Source organism: Erythrolamprus reginae, unplaced genomic scaffold, assembly GCF_031021105.1.
Source record: "Erythrolamprus reginae isolate rEryReg1 unplaced genomic scaffold, rEryReg1.hap1 H_9, whole genome shotgun sequence".
Classification (NCBI taxonomy): Eukaryota; Metazoa; Chordata; class Lepidosauria; order Squamata; family Dipsadidae; genus Erythrolamprus; species Erythrolamprus reginae.
The window spans coordinates 390811-406344 of NW_027248537.1; the positions used below are offsets into that span (position 1 = coordinate 390811).

The following is a 15534-nucleotide window of genomic DNA, read 5'->3' on the forward strand; positions in this document are numbered from 1 at the left end:
TTAGATCTTGGTGTATACATGTTATTTGAAATTCATAATATTGTCCAATGTACTGCCCTGAGAATCAAAGTATGGGATTGACTCTGTCTTCTTCCTTTTAGAGACTGAATCCATTTACACTTTTCTGCCACGCCTCTCCTGGCTAATCCCCAGTTTGATTCAGTCTTACATCTGAGAAAGATGTTTGTAGGAAAGAGATTCAGAATGAAGGATTGTAATTTCTTTGGATTCTCAGATTAGGGGAAAAAGTTATCAGTGTTATGTAGACAATCTAATTCAGTGTTTGGAGGCGTCAATTAGTACAGAATGCAGCCGCACGAGCGGTTGTGGGTGTGTCTAGGTACACCCACATCACACCAACCCTCTGTGAGTTGCACTGGCTTCCAATCAATCTCCGGATGCAATTCAAGGTGTTGGTTATCATCTATAGAGCCATACATGACTTAAGACCAGAGTATCCGAGGGACTGTCTTCTAATGCATAGCTCCCAGCAACCAATAAAGACCCACAAAGTTGGCTTTCTCCGGGTTCTGTCAACTTGACAGTGTTGGCTGGGGGGACCATGGGGAAGGACCTTCTCTGTGGTGGCAGCGGATGTCAAGTCCAAATAGAGGCTAGCCTCTACACTCCATACAAACAGGAAGCTATGCATTAGAAGACAGTCCCTCAATCAGTTCTTAAGTACTTAGCTAGCAGCTGTGAAGAAACGTCACAGCCCTTCTTCGTCCAACGAAGTGAGACACACACACTTTGCTCTACTTTGGTTTCAAAGGCATGAAAAATCAACAAACAAAGTCCGGAAAACAGCAAGGCACGATCCTGAAGAACTGCGATCAGATAATCTTCCACAATGGCCAAGCCCACACGCTGCTATTTGTATCAGCAGCTCTAATTACTGGAGCCCCATCCAAACAGAGGTGGACTCTCTTCTCTCCTGTAATATGTCCTCAATTGGTCTCTTCTACGCATAACTCTGCGCCTGCATGGTCCAAGACTTCCGCATCCGAATCAACCGAAGATAATGGAGATTGACTTCCTGGGCTGTGTGCCAAGCCCCCCTCTCCCAAGTCACTCCCACCTTCTTCTTCGTCCGAGGAAACTGCACTACCTGACTCTGTTGGCAATAAAACAGGCCTATGACATGTTGAAGTTTCCCCTGCATCCACCTCCACATTCCTTGGGGCAGGAGCTGGGCCAGAGCCAACCACAACACAGGGTAGCAATCATTGTGGCTATTACTTCAACCAGATGAATTTTGGAACTAACAGCCCTTTCCGTAAGGGAGGATCTGTGTGTTTTCCACCTAGACAGGGTTGTATTATTATTATTGTTGTTATTATTATTTATTAGATTTGTATGCCGCCCCTCTCCGGTATTGCACCTAGACCTCTCCTTTTTACCTAAGATTAATTCCTGGTTCTACAGCGCATACAAAATCATATTGCTGGACTTCTGCGGGACTTCTGCCCGAGACCACTCACATCTGTATAAAGAGTACAGCTCCCCTGAGGAAAAATGAGTCACTATTTGTGTTGTTCCAACCTTCTACATTAGATAACAAGGTCACTGCATCAACAGTGGGACAGTGAATACGAGCATGCATCGCCAAGGCCTACGAACTTCAAGCTCTACTCAGTGAATGACTGCCCATTCTACCAGAAGCGTGGCCACAATGGCTGCATGGGCAACTCAGGCCTTTGTAATGGAAGTCTGTAGGGCAGCAACTTGATCCTCACTGTCCCCATTCATCAGGCACTATGTTTGGATATATTTGCCTCGGCTGAAGTGGCAGAAGGGTCCTCCAGAAAGTGCATACAAACCTGGGGACTCAGGACCAGAATGTGGTCCACTCTTAGGACAGCCTGTCTTTGGTATGTCCCATATTTTGGATACTCAGGGCAGTTCATCAGTGAAAGAGTGTTGGTTCATGAGCAGACAAGATCAGTGATACATCAAGTCATCTGTTACACCTGAGTCGGTTGAGAATGGTGGCACAGAAGATAAACAAACAAACAAAAAAGTAAAATAAAATAAAATAAATCTTCATCTAAATGGAGATAGTCCAAGAATGATTTTACAATTTTCTAAACACCGATTCTACATTTTTTTGAGATCATTTGTTCACAGCTCTATGTTTCAGGGCCATGACTCTTCTCTAGAAAACTTTTTTCAGCCTCCGTAACTCAGTTCCTAATGATATGAGTGCTGTGTACCAAAGCTACAAGGACACTTTCCTCCACCATTTTAATTTTTTCTTGGATAAAGCAGGGGGCAAAATGTCAATCTACTATTTCAGTCAGTGCATGTGATTAGTAATACTTCTTTATGATCAATTGTCTGTTCAGGATTACTAGTAAAAAAAATGCTCTGCTTTTAAAAAGTTTTCTTTCCCTTTCTTTAAAAGATTTTTTTTTGCTAAGGACTTTAAAGTATGCTGTTGAGCCAGTATAGTTCTTGAACTTTCTCCCTTTTCTGTTCATCTTGGAGAATAGGAATTGAGAGGATTACTTAAAATGAACATACTGAAATGTAATTATCTTATGAGAATCTTTCTCATATATAAAATGGTAAGTTGTCAAGGCATCAGATTATTACGCATCACTACCAAGTCTCCTAGTTGGTTAGTAAGCCTTCTGTGAAGTACTGCCATAGTTTGGAGATGATGACAGACTTTAGGTAGACAACTGTACAAAAGAAAATTCTCTTTGGCCAGAATTTCTCTCCTGGCTGGCTATTTGGGACAAACCCTTTATTATTATTTTTACTTCACACCCATAAATTGTAAACTCACATTCAAATCATTTTGAAGCCTCTTCTGGTTCTCCTTACTCAGCTCTTTGTCTCATTTATCCACTGTTCTTTGTTTCCACTGCTGCCTCATTTTTGTAGACTCCACATTATTTTCACTTCTCCAATTCATCTTTTTATTCTATTTCCACTTCTGTCTTTATTCAATATGCTTTTTTTTTGTATTTTATATCTCCTGAGTTGATTCTCTCCATTGTTAAAAGAAGACCCTCTTTTCTTCTTTTTCTCTTTTATGTTCTCCACTCTCTTTTCCAATTTTGTTTCTCCTCACTGGTATATTTTTTTCCTCTATTCAATACCTGCACATTTGCTCTCTCTTTCATTTCATTTATAACTTCATTTATTCCCAAAACCCCTTGCTTTCTGAAAGGCTCTTTCATGCCAAAACATCATTGCAATAAACTATTTTCACAGCACTTTTAATATGAGCTTGGACAAGGAAAAAGTTTGAATTGAGGAGCAGAGAATAGTCTTGTCTTCAAAGAGGAGTAAAAAGAAGATCCAGATAACAACAAACTGAGGAGCTTGTTGTTGAGAAAATTCTGCAACAATGTTTTTAGCCATCAGTTTGGAGGCATTTAGAAAATAATAGATTGCATAGTAGGAGCAGGTATTATTGTATACTTTCTATTGTATACCTGTATAATTGTAAAGAATAAATTTCCCAAGTATTTGAGATCTCTCTCCCCTCCCCCACCTCTCCCTCCCTTCCCCCCATCTTTCTTTTCTTGGCTTGGCCATCATAAGAGATAAATTTGTCAATGACTTTAAGGATCTCGGAATTCCATTATGTCCTCAATGCAAGCAGCAAAAACTCAGCACATTTCTCTCAACAGACTCAAGTCTCATTCTCTCCTATCATCGCCATCTATTTCTCCTCACAGCTGAGGAAATGCTAGTATTCTTTCACTTGCAAAGCCTGTACAGCCATCTTATTTAGCTTTTGAGGTATCCAGCAATGGTTTTTCATGCCAAAGCATACAGTATATGGGGGAAGCTCTGGAATCTGTTCTGAAACTCCAGGAAAAAAGAACTGTTCTTAACAAGCATGGCCCTTTATATCACATTTCTTCATCTTTCTTTTGCTTCCATTTTGTATCCTCTGTCTTCTGAAATGTTTTGTGCTATTATTGTTCTTTGTGCAAATGTCTTAGCCTATTCCACGATTCTTCATTTTCCTTAATAACAGAATAATAGAGTTGGAAGAAATCTTAGAAGTCTTCTACTTATCTCAGCATTCCCCATTGTGCAGGTTTTTGAAAAGGACTGTAAACTTGTGTCCAATGTTCCCTCTAATTTTTTTTCAGTGTGGGCGGAAAAGTATAGTGTCTGAGCGGCAGTCCCTTTGGGACTGGGCGGCATAGAAGTCTAAATAAATGAATGGATGGATGGATGGGTGGGTGAATAAATAAATAAACAAATAAATAAATTTTCATGCCTGATTTTTTTCACAGATGTCACCCAAGACAACTTATTACATAATTATTTGGGGCTCGGTGCTGGGGCAGAATAAGGTCCCTTCCCAGTATGTTATTCTGTTATTTTATATTTCAATTAATATCATTATCGTCTTATAAATCCAGATAGACCATCATGCCTACTCCTCCTTATACATTCTTTTTAAAAGAAACAAAAAACCCTTATACAACTTTTTCTTAATTAGGGAAAAAATTCCCTTTTTTATTAAAATAATAATAAAAAAAGAAAAACAAAATCTATTAGTAGTAAGACTAAAACCAGCAAAACCAAAACCACAACTATTAATAAATCCGTGCTTTAAAATATTCCTTTCTTAAATTTTTATCATAGTATTATAGTAATTTAATAATATTATGAAAATCTATATGAACAACAATGCATCAATTAATATATTTCCATATTTTCTTTTCTATAATCTCATTCAATACAGTGGTACCTCTAGATACGAGCTGCTCCACATGCGAGTATTCCAAGTTACGAGCCGCGATGCGAGCAAAATTTCTGTTCGACACCCGAGCTCAAATTCGGGATACGAGCTGAGCTTCCGCTAGTTGGCGCAAGAATCTCCTTGCTTCTGGTTATCTCAGCGCGAAAAACAAAGTCTAAAGGCATTCGTTCGAGATACGAGTTGATCGACTTACAAGCTCGGGTCTGGAACGAATTAAACTCGTATGTCGAGGTACCACTGTATTTCCAAACTCAATTAATTTTCAGGCACTTAGCGTTTACTATTATCAACTTTCATCAATCGTATATTTTAAATTCATAATGCAAAGTCATAAAATCATACAGTACAAACCCTTATTTATCCTATGTACTGTATCTTCCATTAATTTTACCTATGTAATTCTATATACTGTAGTTCTAAAATTCTAATCCAATTTTACGAATTAATACATCCTAATATTTAAACAACATCTAAATATATCTTTTACCATCATTCCATAGTCAATCCACATTTAATAATCAATCATCCCTCCTCAAATTTCCATCACTCTTGCCAAAGGGAAGAAACCATGTTGTTTTTCAGTAGCCTGTGTTTTTCTTTTGATATTTGTTATTTTTCTTTTTAATTATAAGCTACCAAAGGTTTTTACGCAGCTGAGAGGTATGAAAATTAAAGTACTGTATATTAAGAAATTGGATGATTGATATTGTTTTGCTGATCTTAATCTGCAGTAAAGATATTTTGGTTTTTAAAAAACACACCATATTTTGCCTCAGAGAATTTCAAAATAAAATACTGTGTGTCTATAACAGTGACTTTGGAATGGGGCAACTCTGCTAAGTATAAAAATGCCACTTAAATAGTTGAGTTAGTTTCAAACTAGATTTAGCCGTTGCCCGCACTAGTGCCATGTTCTTGGGGATCCATGTAGCAGCGGCTGAAACCGGAGCCATGGGGTGGAGCTCAGCAAGAGAGCCGCCAGAGCTGGCTAACTCGGGCAGCGCACCTAGGAGGAACAAGGTGGCTGGAAAAATTTGGAAGGCATGAGGAAGGAAGCTCAACTTCCGGTCTCGGAACTTTTTGTTCTTTGCACCCTCAGCAAAAAGTCTTCGAAGAGGGGTGGCATACAAATCTAATTAATAATAATAATAATAATAATAATAATAATAATAATAGCGCAAGTTAGAAGGAACAGTGCTTGTGTTAGATTTAGATTTAGATTTATTGGATTTATATGCCGCCCCTCTCCGCAAACTCGGGGCGGCATATAAATCCCTGTGTTCCCTGTGTTCCCCTGTCATCCATTAGTACCCAACCTGGGACCTCTCAAAAGTTATCCTGTCACTGAAGGGTACCCCCTAAGAGCCCTTGGGGACCACTTCGCTTCACCACCTTACCTTTAAGGTGGCATTCCCCATGGTGATTACCTCTACTTGGAGGATATTGGAGCTTGCCACCTTGTCAGTTAGGGGCAATCTCTATATATTAAATTCTAATCAAGTGGTCCTCAGACTGACCACACATTTGTTCCAGAAATAAACTCTTATTTTCCCAGGGCCCAGGAAATTGTCCTGCCCAATTTGCCCCCAATCCCTCGCATTCTTTAGAGAGACTGTGGCACAAACTTGATGTTAGAAAGGCACTAAAGATCTACCTCAATTGCACATCATCACTGCGCAGAACGGAGGTGCTGTTTGTCTCTTTTCAACTGACTTCTTTGAGACAGAAGGCATCTACTGTGGGATATTGGCTGCGCAGCATGATTGCGAAGGGTTATGACCTCCAGTCCTTGCCACGACCTACTAGGGGGACTACTTGGTCTACTCAAGCCTCCCCCAATATCCCACTTGGGCCTCACCAACTCCCTTTATCCGCTATTACAATATTGACATTTTTGCATTGGCGGAAGCGGCATTTGGTTGCAGGGTCCTGCAATGCATGGTACCACAGACTGGGCAAGCCAGACAAACTTAGCCCTCCCAATGGAAAGACTGCTTTGGTATGTCCCATTCTTGGAGGTTTCATCCACCCACTATGGAAAAGGAGCATTGATCTTACCTGATACATTTCTTCTTGTAGGGTGGAGCTAACATCCAATCCCGCCCAAAGTTAGTCTAGTCTGGCCTTTAGGACATCAAATTGTTATCTTCTGGTTTGTTGACTTTGGGAGCTACACACCAAGTCTGACCATCATCCTTTGTCAAAAGAGGAGGAATTGTGGCAAGAGGATGAAGATATCAATTTGTCGGACTCAGTCCTCATTTGCTGAAGGAATAGTGTCATCCCATTTTGGAGGTTAGCTCCATCCTATGAGAAGAGGCATATCAGATAAGACCAACACCCCTTCTCACCATTGAATTTCATTTTCTTAGATAGGGCCCAGTGTTCAAGTACGTCGAGATCCGTCTGAATTTTGGGACTATATTCTGGGATGTTGACTATTCCTGCCAGTTTAGTATCATCTACAAATTTGAGGAGTTCCCTTTTTGTTCCCTGATTTAGATCGTTTATGAAGAGTGCTGGCCCTAATATGGAAATTTGGGATACCCTACTGCTTACTTCCCTCCACTGTAAATAAACTAGAGATTTGTCTCTAGCCATTTCTGTTCCAGTTAGCCTCTATTTGCACCATTTGTTTATGACAGTGATTTTCAACCTTTTTTGAGCCGCAGCATATTTTTTACATTTACAAAATCCTGGGGCACACCACCAACCAAAATGACACTCTAAGACACTCTCCTCTCTTTTTCCATCCCTGTCTCCTCCCCACCTTGTGTGTATGTGTGTGTGTATCTATATACACTCTTGAACCATTTCCAAAAACAGGTGAGGGCTGGGGCAGTTTCTCATTCTTTGGGTGCTTTTTATCATATGCTTTAAATCAAGAGTCACTTCTCTCTCTCTCTCTTGTTTCTCTCTCTTTCTTCTCATTCTCTGCTTCAATCATTTTCTCATTTCTCTTTTTTTCTCCCCCTTTTTCTCTCATTTCTCTCTCCCTCCCTTCCTCTCCTTTTCTCTCTCTTTCTCTCTTGCTTTCTTTCTCTTTCTCTCTCTCACTCTTGCTTTCTTTCTCTCTCACTCTTGTTTTCTTTCTCTCTTTCTCTCTCTTGCTTTCTTTCTTTCTCTCTCACTCTTTCTTTCTCTCTCTCTTACTTTCTTTCTCTTTCTTTCTCTCTTTCTTTCTCACTCTCTCTCTTTCTCGCTTTCTCTCTTTCTTTCTTTCTTTCTCTCTCTTTCTTTCTTTCTCTTTCTCTCTCTTTCTCTCTCCCGCTGTCTTGCTCTCTCTCTCTTGCTATTTCTCTTTTTTCTCTCTCTCTTTCTCTGTCGTACACCATGATGGCAACAGCGGCACCAGGCAGTAGCGGCAGGGGGGCGGCAGGGCGGTTGGCTGCGAGTGGGAGCTCCAGGGTGGAGGCACCGATGGTGGTGGCTGGACGTGTTGCTGGACACCGTACATGCTGGCGCTGCGCTGGGCATGGGCACAGGGCTGGCACCTCTGTCCTGGCCCAGCCAGGGGGCCAGTGCCAGCCCCACAGCGCCAGCATGTATGGCGTCCAGCAACACGTCCAGCCGCCGGCACCGGTTCCTCCACCCTGGAGCTCCCGCTCGCAGCTGACTGCCCTGCTGACACCCTTTGGCTACTGCCTAGTGTCGCTGCTGCCAGCGCCCTCCTGCTGCTGGCGCCCTCCCACCGGACCCCAAAGCTCGCCTGCCACAACCGCCAGGGAAGCTCCAGCCAGGTGGGGCGCTGCAGCTGCCGGAAAACCTGGAAGGCGCGAAGAAGGAAGCTCAGCTTCCGGTCTCGTAACTTTTTGCTCTTCGCATGCTCAGCAAAAAGTTGCGAGGCCGGAAACTGAGCTTCCTTCTTCACAGCACACCTGACCATGTCTTGCAGCACACTAGTGTGCCATGGCACTGGTTTATGACATATCCTTTGCAGGTCACAAGCATCATTTTAATGCATGTTATTCAGATTAGGAGAATAATTAGGAGAATAAAAGGAAAAATGTTTTCCTATTGATGTCTACTACCATCAGGGCCGCCGATAGACGGGTACTACAGGGAGCCCCATACTGGGCCCGGTGATTAGAGGGCCCCCGCATTAACGCCGTCAATCAGAGCTTCCCTTCGGTAAAAGAAAAATAACCCGGATGAATGGACATGAGGGAAACTCGAGGCGCCTTCCCAAAGCAAAAGAAGGGAGGTTTGTTGTCGTGTAGGGCTGGTCTTCAGAACCCGGTTGTAACTTATACCAGCGTTTCCCAACCGGTGCGCTCCTGCTCGATGCCGCGGTTTTCGGCGCTCTCCTGCTGGGCTCCAAAGAAGGAAGGCAGGAAGAAGGAGAGCTTCATTCTTCGCGCCTTTTTCCCGCCTTCCTTCTTTGGGGCCCAGCAGGAGAGCGCCGAAAACTGCGGCATCGAGCAGAAGCCGGGGGACAGCTGCGAGCGGGAGCCCCAGGATGGAAGTACCGGCAGCGCCCTGCCCAGCTGGAACTTTCCTGGCGTCGGCGGCAAGTGTCCTTTGTGGCCCGGTGGGAGGGCACTGGCGGTAGGAGGGGTGGTGGCTGCAGCGGCTGCAGGCAGTTGCGGGGAGATGGCGGCAGCGAGAGAGAGCTCCAGGCGGCAGCGAGAGGGAGCGCTCTCTCTCTCTCTCTCTCAGCTGACTGCAAGCAGGAGCCCTGACGTGCGGTTGGACGTGCTGCTGGACATAGCAAGAGAGGCAGAGAAAGAGAGAGAGCAAGAAAGAAAGACAGCAAGAGAGGCAGAGAAAGAGAGATAGAGAAAGAGAGAGAGAAAGAGAGACATAGCAAGAGAAAAAGAGAGACTTAGCAAGAGAGACAGAGAGAGAGAGGCAGAGCAAGAAAGAAAGACAGCAAGAGAGGCAGAGAAAGAGAGATAGAGAAAGAGAGAGAGAAAGAGAGACATAGCAAGAGAGGCAGAGAGAGAGAAAAAGAAAGAGAGACATAGCAAGAGAAAAAGAGAGACTTAGCAAGAGAGGCAGAGAGAGAGAGAAAGAGAGATAGCAAGAGAGGCAAAGAGAAAGAAAGAGACATATAGCAAGACAGTGAAAGAGAGAGAGAGAAAAGCAAGAAAGAGATAGCAAGGGAGACAGAGAGAGAGAGAGAGAGCAAGGGAGAGAGAAAGAAAGAGGAAGGGAAGGAGGGAGAGAGAAAGAGAGCAAAAAAGAGAGGAAGAAAGAAAGAAAGAGGGATGGAGAGAGAGAAAGAAGGGAAGGAAGGAAAAGAGAGAAAGAGGGAGAAATAGAGCGAAAGGGAGGAAGAGAGAGGGGTTTTTTGTCCAAACTTTTCTTTGGCCCGCCCCCCCCCCCGCCCCCCTTTTAATGTTCCCCAGGATTTTGAAAATATGAATAATGTGCCGCGGCTCAAAAAAGGTTGGGAAACACTGACTTATACAACGATAGAATCCCTGTATTATCAGAGGGTCTCCAACCTTGGCGACTTTAAGACTTGCGGACTTCAACTCCCAGAGTTCCCCAGGCAGCTTCGCTGGCTGAGGAACTCTAGGAGTTGAAGTCCGCAAGTCTTAAAGTCGCCAAGATTGGAGACCTCCTGCTCTATCTACACTGCTCAAAAAAATAAAGGAAACACTTAAACAACACAATATAACTCCAAGTAAATCAAACTTCTGTGAAATCAAACTGTCCACTTAGGAAGCAACGCTGATTGACAACTTGGAGTTTATATTGTGTTGTTTAAGTGTTCCCTTCACTTTTTTTTGAGCAGTGTACTTTGAAATTAACTTGGATACCACGGGCTCGTTCAGACCTGCGTTCACCGATGGGCGTAAAAACTAGATTGAAAAGGATATTGAGATGTGAAGCAATATGAAATTGTATTTGGGGTTTTTTTAACAGCTCCTATTTTAATACCACTGATAACTACACAACCCCCTGGATAATTAGAATAGAATAACAGTGGGAAGGCACCTTGGAGGTCTTCTAGTCTAACCCCCTGCTTAGACAGGAATCCTACACTACTTCAGACAGATGATTTTTTTAAAAAAAGTAGTTATTATGTAAACATTAAAAAAGTAGTTATTATGTAAACATTAGAAAAATAAGATAATCTATCATTTTACAATATACTTATTTGTTTGTTTAAATTTTGTATTTGCATTTTATAAGACAAGCAACAAAACAACACAACATAACAAACACCACCCCCGTCCCTTTTGAACTGTTATCCTCACAGTTCCTTCTTTATATAGTTATACGGCCTGTAACATCAACGGTTATTATATGATTATTCGATAGTTTCAGTAAAACTAAGGTCAAGTTGTTGCTATCATAATCTTATGAATAAAGTTAATTCTGGGAACATCAGGTTTTATTTACAGCTATTTTCAGATGATTATCTAACATCTTCTTAAAAACTTAAAAAAAGTAGTTTTAAAATGGCGGCGGGGGGGGGGGGGCAGACACTTAGGCTGTATGGGGCCCCAAAATTCCTGATGGCGGCCCTGACTACCATCTTGCATTTGTTCTCCCTATACATTTACCAAGATGCTGTGATTAGGGAAAACAATAGATAGCTGTATATTGTATGATTATAGGGACGAACTTACCACTCATTGAATCCACTTTTGTTCTCTATTTTCCATTAAAGGTCAAAAGGTAGCATTTAAAAAAAAATCTCAGCCATGATGGCATGTGATGCCTTCTTTTCCCCGAAATACTAAGCTCCTATTTATATATCAAAGCCAATTTATTTATAAAAGACCATGAAGAATTTTAAATCAGAGACAAGGTGAGTTAGAGACAATGGCTCCACCTTGAAGGAATTGAAAAACAGTCTAAATTTTCCAGTTGTGCATTGGTTTCAGTATTTTTAGAGTTATAGCACAGCCCAAGAGAACTATAATGAAAAAGAATTCAGTGTTGGGAATTATTAAGAAAAAATATATAAAAAAATAAAACAGTCATGGTCATCTAAAAATAATATGCAGGAAAGAGCATAGGATATCCTTTCTGCATACTGATCTATTTTTTAAAAAAGCATTTAGCCTTTGTCAATGTTTCTTAATCAACCTTTTCTCACTTATTCTTTAAAGTGGAGATATTGAACAGGGTAGTGCCTGAAGAGGCAGTTCTGAATTAAATTGCTTAATTTTCTTTATGTCTGTATTGAGGAAAAAATTCCATAATCTTAATTCAATTATTTTGTTATTTTGTTTTTAGGTTAACAAAGCCATTATCCTTTGCAGACTGTGTCGGAGATGAGCTACCATGGGGATGGGAAGCTGCATACGATCGTCAGATTGGTGTCTACTATATCGACCACATAAACCGTAAGTGTTTTCTGTAAGTGCTGTATTGATTATATAAGAAGGCTTATCCAGATTAGACTCTGCTGTTAGACTCTTAACAAGGACTTGAAAACAGAAGATTTCTTATGAGACAGTTGAAACTCCCCACAGCAATTCACTTGGTTTATTTTCTTAGGAAAAACATTATAGCTTCTACTACTGCTGCTTTTCCTCCTACTTCATTTTGTTAGTACTGTTATATCCTATCAACTGGATTTCAGAATTACTTAGAATTGTCTATTAACCTTAAATTTTCATGTTACCAATTAAAACATTATTTTCTGTTTTGGTTTTGACAAAACATTCTAATTAATCCTGCAAATCTGCTCTTTTTCTCAAAGACAAAACTAGGAGATGTTGAAGAATCTTCTAAGAAATATATTTATACAAAATTGTATTACAATTATATTGAATTCCTATGTTCATGTTCTTTATGCTTTTAGTGTCATTGTAAAGCTGGTCAAAGTGGCACCAAACACACAAAAAAGTTGTAAGAGCAATCTGATGCAAATCTCAAAACTTTTCAGAACAGTAATAAATAATAATTTAAAACATTTTTAGGTGGAAAAGGGGTTATTGGTCAACTATAACCAAAATCCAATATACTGTAGTTATTGGTCAACTATATCCAAAACTATATAACTGGTCAACTATATCCAAAATCAGTATAGGTAGTCCTCACTTTATTATGATAACTGGGACCAACAACTCCATTGCTAAATTACACAGTTGTAAAGCATGGTGTCACATGGTCATGACAGCTCATGACAGCACTTGCTGTAGTAACAGTTACTGCTGTAAGGCAAATCCTGCATAAATCTAAATCAAGTCATTAAATTGTAGGGCAGGAGGGAGGAGTGTAGAAGAGGACCAAAGTGGTCAGAAACCCGAGCAGTAGCCTTCAATGAACTAGCAATCCACTGAAGGTTCCACTTGCGTTAATATGACTACTGAGATAACTTTCCTCATCCTCATTTGCATATTTACTATAAATGTGAGAGGTCCTATAGTGGTGCAATACAGTGTTATTCTTGGATAAGTTCCAATAGATTTCATGAGAGATCTAAAAGATTAAAGTGTTACACTGGTAGGGAATCCAGGACCTAGTCTAATGTCAGCTATGGAAGCTTACTGTGTTACATCGCCCCAATTACTTTCATTTAGCTCAACTATCAGATTGACTGTTAGAGTTAAATTAGAGTACGGAAGTGGTTTGTATGCATCTTGAACTCCTGTTACAAAAAATGAGATCTAAATGTAATAAAAAAATAAATGACAAAGTCATTTGGTAAAGACCCATAGAAGCATTTAGTTAATTGATGTTTTTAATTTTAATTAAATTAAAATTTAATTTAGAGCCAGGGTAGCGCAGCAGGTCAAGTGAGGTACTGCAGGCCACCGAAGCTGATTGTAGATCTGTAGGTCAGCGGTTGAAATCTCATCACTGGCTCAAGGTTGACTCAGCCTTCCATTCTTCCGAGGTGGGTAAAATGAGGACCCGGATTTTGGCAGCAATATGCGGGCTCTGTTAAAAAGTGGTTTTACTAACATATTGTAAGCCGCCCTGAGTCTAAGGAGAAGGGCGGCATAGAAATAGAATAAATAAATAAATAAATAAATATATTATTTTTAGACGATATGATGATTCAAGTGTTAAAGAGTCTGAGCTTGTTATAGCCCAGGTTCGAGATCCAAGTTCCCTGTGACGGGATGAGCCACCCTGTTGTGAGCTGCCCCAGGTCTTCGGAGAGGGGTGGCATACAAGTCTAATTATTATTATTATTAATAATAATAATAATAAGCTCCCGTTGCTTGGCTCAGCTCCTGCCAACCTAGCAGATCGAAAGAATAAATGGAAATGAAATGAAAATGCAAGTAGATAAATAGATACCACTTTGATGGGAAGGTAACAGTATTCCATGCACCTCAGTGTGTAGCCACGCTAGCCACATTACTACAAAAGTGTCTTGGGCCAATACTGACCCCCTCAGCTAAGAAACTCAGCTACGGAACATTGCTCCCTAGGACCTAACTGGCAGGCAAAATATATTATTTTTAACTACTTTATATACTCATCAGAATAAAAATACAGGGAATCATTTGAATGAATAGATGAAAGAATTAACATAACTCCTTCTATAGTGAATAACAGCAATTTTATTATTTAAAGAAAACACCAGTATAAGAATGTGAGTTGTTAAAATATTTTAATGGAATTGATTCGAATAAATATTCAAAAGTTTACAAAAAATAATTACATACTTAGGGATTACAGATTAGAAAGGACAGCTGGGAGATCTTTTTCCAGAATATTAGATTAACCCTAAATATAAAACATTAAAAGTAAAATCAAATGTTTTAGAGATCTTACACCACATTTTTAAGGCTTATAAGATGAGCAAGAAGTAATAATATGGATTACACATATGGTAGGTAAATAAAATAGCTAGATTGGAATTTGATTACACTTTGAATTTTTCTTTGCTTTTGTTTTCATAGGACATAACCACTAGAACAGAATGCAAATATTTGTGGAGAAGTATCTCCCCACTGCTGTGGGCTTTTGGGAAAAGAGGGACTTGAGCTTTTAGTAAATGTATTTTGTGGAGGATGGTAGATTGGGGGTTTCCCCCCACTGCCGTTAAACTGTTTTTTCCTCATCCCTTCAAACTGAAGAATCAGATACTTAAAGCATTTTCAGTGATACATTAATCCATTTGATGTTGCAATTTGAGTGAATTTTGCAGTCGCTATTGGTATGTTGGCTATAGGAGTGGTCCTCTGAAGAGAATACCTTTTGTTTGAGTTAGTGGAAGGAAAGTGGCCTGTGATAAGGGTCAGAGGCAGGTCACATGTCTTACATGCTAAAATTGAGATTGTAGCTTTTAATTCACCTGACTGGAATGCAATAGTTTGATAATTATGAACTGTACTGCTCAAGAGTTTACAAAATGTTTCATTAAAGTTTAACTGTAGAAATAGTGACTTAAGGGAAGCTATGTTTTTACCTGTGTAATATATGTTTTCATTGGCAGTTACTGCTACAACTGTTAAGAATCGTACTGTTTCAACTCCAGAAATATTTACATCTTGCTTTTTTTAAATGTATGAATGACTTGCTTTTTAAAAGAAACCTCTAAGAAAATAATTTTCCCTAAGAAAATAATTCATATCAAACTTTTCTGTAGCCTACATTGTTTTGTGGCAGCTTATGACCTATAATATCATGGCTAAGATTAAAAGTTATGGAATGTTGTTTCAGTTATGATATGTAAATTACAATTTCACTTTGTTTAACCACTATTTACTAAATAAACCATACAGCAATTAATGAATTTGTTCAAAATGTTAATGTTGGAAAAATGCAAAGTTGATTTAGTTTCTGTTTGTCTAAGAATTCATTGGAAAATATCATTTGTTAATGCTTAAACTTTTACATGTAATTATTAATGCTCCAGACTCACCAAAAATAGA

The 15534-nt window shown here is 40.0% G+C and overlaps 1 protein-coding gene across 1 annotated transcript in view; it reads left to right on the top strand.

Moving 5' to 3' along the window:
• LOC139155889 (protein WWC2-like) overlaps positions 1–15534 on the top strand; it is a 190571-nt gene that overhangs the window by 53593 nt on the left and 121444 nt on the right. Inside the window, exon 2 of the mRNA XM_070731238.1 lies at positions 11933–12042. Coding sequence (XP_070587339.1) covers positions 11933–12042 — 110 coding nt within the window. The remainder of the gene's footprint in view (positions 1–11932; positions 12043–15534) is intronic.